The sequence below is a fragment of the Oncorhynchus keta genome, chromosome 26 (assembly GCF_023373465.1).
Source record: "Oncorhynchus keta strain PuntledgeMale-10-30-2019 chromosome 26, Oket_V2, whole genome shotgun sequence".
In the NCBI taxonomy this organism is placed as follows: Eukaryota; Metazoa; Chordata; class Actinopteri; order Salmoniformes; family Salmonidae; genus Oncorhynchus; species Oncorhynchus keta.
Window position 1 is genome coordinate 42,440,017 of NC_068446.1, and position 6,865 is coordinate 42,446,881.

Here is a 6,865-nt window from a genome sequence, read left to right on the forward strand (position 1 = left end):
CATCCTCCTCTACCCTCTACCGGTCCCTTTCCATCCTCCTCTACCCTCTACCGGTCCCTTTCCGTCCTCCTCTACCCTCTACCGGCCCCTTTCCATCCTCCTCTACCGGTCCCTTTCCGTCCTCCTCTACCCTCTACAGGTCCCTTTCCATCCTCCTCTACCCTCTACCGGTCCCTTTCCGTCCTCCTCTACCCTCTACCGGTCCCTTTCCATCCTCCTCTACCCTCTACCGGTCCCTTTCCATCCTCCTCTACCGGTCCCTTTCCGTCCTCCTCTACCCTCTACCGGTCCCTTTCCATCCTCCTCTACCCTCTACCGGTCCCTTTCCATCCTCCTCTACCGGTCCCTTTCCGTCCTCCTCTACCGGTCCCTTTCCATCCTCCTCTACCCTCTACCGGTCCCTTTCCATCCTCCTCTACCCTCTACCGGTCCCTTTCCATCCTCCTCTACCGGTCCCTTTCCGTCCTCCTCTACCCTCTACCGGTCCCTTTCCGTCCTCCTCTACCCTCTACCGGTCCCTTTCCATCCTCCTCTACCGTTCCCTTTCCATCCTCCTCTACCCTCTATCGGTCCCTTTCCATCCTCCTCTACCCTCTACCGGTCCCTTTCCATCCCCCTCTACCCTCTACCGGTCCCTTTCCGTCCTCCTCTACCGGTCCCTTTCCGTCCTCCTCTACCGGTCCCTTTCCGTCCTCCTCTACCCTCTACCGGTCCCTTTCCATCCTCCTCTACCCTCTACCGGTCCCTTTCCATCCTCCTATACCGGTCCCTTTCCGTCCTCCTCTACCCTCTACCGGTCCCTTTCCGTCCTCCTCTACCCTCTACCGGTCCCTTTCCATCCTCCTCTACCGTTCCCTTTCCATCCTCCTCTACCCTCTATCGGTCCCTTTCCATCCTCCTCTACCCTCTACCGGTCCCTTTCCATCCCCCTCTACCCTCTACCGGTCCCTTTCCGTCCTCCTCTACCGGTCCCTTTCCATCCTCCTCTACCGGTCCCTTTCCATCCTCCTCTACCGGTCCCTTTCCATCCTCCTCTACCGGTCCCTTTCCATCCTCCTCTACCGGTCCCTTTCCATCCTCCTCTACCGGTCCCTTTCCATCCTCCTCTACCGGTCCCTTTCCATCACCCTCTACCCTCTACCGGTCCCTTTCCATCACCCTCTACCCTCTACCGGTCCCTTTCCATCCCCCTCTACCCTCTACCGGTCCCTTTCCATCACCCTCTACCCTCTACCGGTCCCTTTCCATCCTCCTCTACCCTCTACCGGTCCCTTTCCGTCCTCCTCTACCCTCTACCGGTCCCTTTCCGTCCTCCTCTACCGGTCCCTTTCTATCTTCCTCTACCGGTTGACTGGTGTTTTGCGGGTACTATTTAATGAAGCTGCCATTTGAGGACTTGTGAGGCAAAAAATATATATATGTAGCAACTAAGGATTCTAGTTTTAATAATAGTAATTGTTTACAACCTGATAAAATATTTGGTTTCAATGTGTCCAAAATTGATAAATACATTAGGCATATATAAATAAATCAATTACAAGTTCAAATATATTTTCCTTCTGTTAACCTCCAGGGCCTGTATTACTGAGGTGACCAGTTAGTTCACAGTAGCATAAAAGGTAGGTTTGTGATTTGTGAGCTTATGTTAATGCATTTTAAGGGGTGTTTTTGTCTCTTTTATGTCAGTGCATTTGTTCATGTCATTACCCACTAGGTACACATTGGTTGTATCAATGTTGTTTCCACGTCGTTTCACTGAAATGACGTTGAACCAACGTGGAATAGACATCGAATTGACATAACTAACTAACTAACTAACTAACTAACGAACTAACTAACGAACTGACTAACTAACTGACTAACTAACTAACTAACTGACTGACTAACTAACTGACTAACTGACTAACTAACTAACTAACTGACTAACTGACTAACTAACTGACTAACTAACTAACTGACTAACTGACTAACTAACTAACTAACTAACTAACTAACTGACTAACTGACTAACTGACTAACTGACTCCACACAGGCAGCTTTGTTTGGTAGATACATTTTATTCGATCAACAGTTAATTTATCCAAACATTTGATATTGAGTATATTTTTTGAGTTTTACTTTAAGCTATACAGAATAATATCTCTCATACCAGCCATGGAAATAAGACTACAGTTGTGTATAGCAGTCTGCCCAGGGCTACAGGCCAGGGATGGACAACTCCTTCAGGCACTGGAGTGTTGCATTCTAAACAGAATATCATGATTAGTTGATTATTGGATTCAGGTGTGTTAACTTCGGCTGGGGGAGAAGTGTGACCACATCAATCAGGTCCCTGAGACCTGGAGTTGCCCATCCCTGCTATAATCAAGCTTTTCCCCTAAAACTCTGTTTAAATTATTATTTTTTATCTACAGAAATAACAATAGAAGTATTGTTGAATAAGTGATTGAAACCTTATCATTTGATTCTGATTTATTCTAAATATGTAACAACTTCACAACAAATGCAATAATATATTTGCGGATAAAGCATACAGTATAAATAAAGCATAAAGCATCCTACAAAAACAAACAAACTACTAGATCAATCAGAGGCATGTAATCAACAGTCCCGGTGCATCTTCCACTCACCCTCTGCAAAGCAACTCTTCTATCCGGACTGTCACCGTCCTCTCGTACAGTGTCTTTGCTCCTCGGTGCGTTCTGTATGCATGCTTTTCACCATCGCTCATCTACCCCCCCGCTCTGTCGCCGAAAACAGTGGCCCGGGATAGATTCGGGCAATGCATATCTCTGTCTCTCAACCTGTCGAGGATCTTTTTTGTGGAGCCGAGTGCTGCACTGCCGATAGGAGGGGAGTTTTTGATCAGTCACACTGGACTGACTGACTGACTGACTGACTGGGAATGTTATGCCGCGTTCCCTCCTCTCTCTCTAATCTGACATTTGAGAAACTCGTCCGTGCTCACGATTGTAATTAGATAGATGCTGAAGCAGAAGTGCATTAATTTGCCCAGCCACTGTGCAATTTTATGTATCGCAATTGTTCGATTATAAATGACTACAACATTCGATGGACTTGCTTGTTATTCTTCTACAATCAATCTACACATATTCGCCAATTCAGAAAAAAAAAGAATGTGAAACTAAACGGGAGAAATATTTTCTCGGAGGACAATACATTTGTTCTATTCGTCAGATTTTATGATTTATACAACTTTTATCTTGAGAACTTTTATTTTGAAGTGACTGGGACGCGCTCGCATACCCGGAAGTTCACTTCACAACATCAACTGGCGAGGGGGAAAAGAGGGGAGGACACGGAGAAAAGAAGTAGCTTTAATTAAAACACCAAAGTGACTTTTCCAAACAACCTTTTGGAGTAATTTCAGGCGTCCTTTTAACATTTTCAAACTCACTTGCAAATGTTCTGAGAGCAGATAGTGTCACATGGAGGCTATTGTAAAGAACGTGGAGCGGACCACGGAGCTACTCGCTGTGTCGCAGACAGAGACGGTGCAGCGGTGGGACAAACAGACCCTGGACAGAGCCTTCCAATGGACTCAGTACTGCCAACACGTCTACACAAGGTTCCATGCAAATCCGACCGTCACGGACATCTTGGAAAAACAACTACAGGTGACAAACGAAAGTTTACGAACAACTTTTCATGGGTATAGGGACATCACGTTTTCTGACCTGTCGCAGTGTCAACACTTGCTGCTTGTGGGGTTACTAAACAACGCCGCTGTTCCGAGCTCAGTCGTCAGACTACTTTTCGACACTATAACTGTTGGAGGTAAATATAAGGACGCCACCGGTCATTGCACTGAACTCATAGAAGTGAAATCAGCATGTAAAGTCTTAAGCGCCATTAATTTGAAACGCAGTACGTCATTTCCCGGTCCGGATGCTGACGTGTTAGGCATGACAATGATGGAGATGTTGGATATTCTGCTCTCTCCAGCTACTGGCGGGTCCAAGGTGGGCCTAGCAGAGAAGTTATTGGACAACGTCTTACAAACCTGTGGTGAAAATGAAAACTTCCCAGAAGTCGTTGCTGCTGCTCTCCTGTCAAGGAAAGACGACAAAACGGCAACAAAAATGGCTCCAGAAGGAGTTTCATTCCACTTTATCCTGGATTGGCTGCAGCAACACCACAGTTTACTCCATAATATGTGTTCCACGTTGCCTATTGGTCTTTTGATGGACCTCCACCAGCAGTCGGTGAGGTTTAGAGTGACCTACGGTAACATGTTGAAGCAATGGGGGTCACAGTTGGAGTATGACGTGGGAGAAGGAGAGTGGGTTCAAATGTATACCACCGACGGGGTGTCGTTCAAGACACTGTCTGACCATTATAGGTCGTTGCTAGGGGCTTGTCCGTCAACAAAGGAGGACGTTGAGAGAGAGCTGACAGAACTGAAGGTTGCAGATGGGGACTTTGATGTTAGAGGTCTGAGTGTTTGGGGTGACCTCCTCTCTGAGCTGAACACGGTCTGAGGGTTTGGGGTGACCTCCTCTCTGAGCTGAACACGGTCTGAGGGTTTGGGGTGACCTCCTCTCTGAGCTGAACACGGTCTGAGGGTTTGGGGTGACCTCCTCTCTGAGCTGAACACGGTCTGAGGGTTTGGGGTGACCTCCTCTCTGAGCTGAACACGGTCTGAGGGTTTGGGGTGACCTCCTCTCTGAGCTGAACACGGTCTGAGGGTTTGGGGTGACCTCCTCTCTGAGCTGAACACGGTCTGAGGGTTTGGGGTGACCTCCTCTCTGAGCTGAACAAGGTCTGAGTGTTTGGGATGACCTCTCTGAGCTGAACAAGGTCTGAGTGTTTGGGGTGACCTCCTCTCTGAGCTGAACACGGTCTGAGTGTTTGGGGTGACCTCCTCTCTGAGCTGAACAAGGTCTGAGTGTTTGGGATGACCTCTCTGAGCTGAACAAGGTCTTAGTGTTTGGGGTGACCTCCTCTCTGAGCTGAACACGGTCTGAGTGTTTGGGGTGACCTCCTCTCTGAGCTGAACACGGTCTGAGTGTTTGGGGTGACCTCCTCTCTGAGCTGAACACGGTCTGAGTGTTTGGGGTGACCTCCTCTCTGAGCTGAACACGGTCTGAGTGTTTGGGGTGACCTCCTCTCTGAGCTGAACACGGTCTGAGTGTTTGGGGTGACCTCCTCTCTGAGCTGAACACGGTCTGAGTGTTTGGGGTGACCTCCTCTCTGAGCTGAACACGGTCTGAGTGTTTGGGGTGACCTCCTCTCTGAGCTGAACACGGTCTGAGTGTTTGGGGTGACCTCCTCTCTGAGCTGAACACGGTCTGAGTGTTTGGGGTGACCTCCTCTCTGAGCTGAACACGGTCTGAGTGTTTGGGGTGACCTCCTCTCTGAGCTGAACACGGTCTGAGTGTTTGGGGTGACCTCCTCTCTGAGCTGAACACGGTCTGAGGGTTTGGGGTGACCTCCTCTCTGAGCTGAACACGGTCTGAGGGTTTGGGGTGACCTCCTCTCTGAGCTGAACAAGGTCTGAGTGTTTGGGATGACCTCTCTGAGCTGAACACGGTCTGAGTGTTTGGGGTGACCTCCTCTCTGAGCTGAACACGGTCTGAGTGTTTGGGGTGACCTCCTCTCTGAGCTGAACAAGGTCTGAGTGTTTGGGATGACCTCTCTGAGCTGAACAAGGTCTTAGTGTTTGGGGTGACCTCCTCTCTGAGCTGAACACGGTCTGAGTGTTTGGGGTGACCTCCTCTCTGAGCTGAACACGGTCTGAGTGTTTGGGGTGACCTCCTCTCTGAGCTGAACACGGTCTGAGTGTTTGGGGTGACCTCCTCTCTGAGCTGAACACGGTCTGAGTGTTTGGGGTGACCTCCTCTCTGAGCTGAACACGGTCTGAGGGTTTGGGGTGACCTCCTCTCTGAGCTGAACACGGTCTGAGGGTTTGGGGTGACCTCCTCTCTGAGCTGAACACGGTCTGAGGGTTTGGGGTGACCTCCTCTCTGAGCTGAACACGGTCTGAGTGTTTGGGGTGACCTCCTCTCTGAGCTGAACACGGTCTGAGTGTTTGGGATGACCTCTCTGAGCTGAACAAGGTCTGAGTGTTTGGGATGGTCTTTTTAATTTTATTTTTTTTAACCTGAAACGTTAATTATCTAAAAACGTGTAAAACGTCATCCGTTGCCATCAGTTGATACACAACATGTTCTTGAGTACAGGGTGATGCAACAAATTAAAAAGAAAATCAGAGTTGACTTGTTTTTAGATAATTGACATTTAATTTAAAGGTAAAAAAAAAAATCATTTTTTAAATTAATTTTTTTATAAAAATAAACTATAAAACAGTTTGACAACTCTGTTTGTAAGCTTGTAAATGAAATCAAACTCCAACCTTTTATATTTTCCAGTAATGAAGACATTACTGGAAAAGTAATGGGGTATGCAGAATAGGTCAACTGATCATTTTTTATCTCCTGAATGTTTTGGTAACTTTCTGACCACTTCCCTCCTTGGGCAAACATGTACGGAAAGTTTTTTAATTTAAAAAAAAATGAAAGCTGTCAATAAGTGAATTGAAATGGATTTAGCCCCTCTCTTGAGCAGAACAAAGCCATGTGTAGCCTCATCAGTATCCTGTCATCGGGCAGACAGTGTTCGTTGGACAAATGCGGACGTTTGGCCTCGTTAGATACAATTGATTTAAATTTATTTGTTAAAGGATACATGTTTTTGTACTAATACATTCATATACGTTTGTATCAATAACAGAATAAAGAGGACTTTCATTAAGCAAATGTTTGTGTTTTTATTTCAAGTTTGCAATAATACTGTCACTCCCCTTTTTGTTTTCTTTGTACACACCGAGCTACTGAAACGTTCG

At 47.2% G+C, this 6,865-nt stretch overlaps 1 protein-coding gene across 2 annotated transcripts; it reads left to right on the forward strand.

Moving 5' to 3' along the window:
- The first annotated feature begins 3,248 nt into the window (after nt 1-3,248).
- On the forward strand, nt 3,249-5,650 carry fancf (FA complementation group F). 2 transcript variants are annotated; one of them, XR_008080940.1, is made up of 3 exons: nt 3,249-4,537; nt 4,822-4,941; nt 5,516-5,615. XR_008080940.1 is itself a non-coding variant. In XM_052480945.1 (2 exons), the coding sequence occupies exon 1, from the start codon at nt 3,450-3,452 to the stop codon at nt 4,500-4,502; it is 1,053 nt and encodes a 350-aa protein (XP_052336905.1). In that variant the 5' UTR covers nt 3,249-3,449; the 3' UTR covers nt 4,503-4,537; nt 5,516-5,650. The 2 variants fall into 2 exon arrangements, 1 of the variants encoding a protein (XP_052336905.1); XM_052480945.1 differs by lacking the exon at nt 4,822-4,941 and having other exon boundaries at nt 5,516-5,650.
- The last annotated feature ends 1,215 nt before the right edge of the window (nt 5,651-6,865 follow it).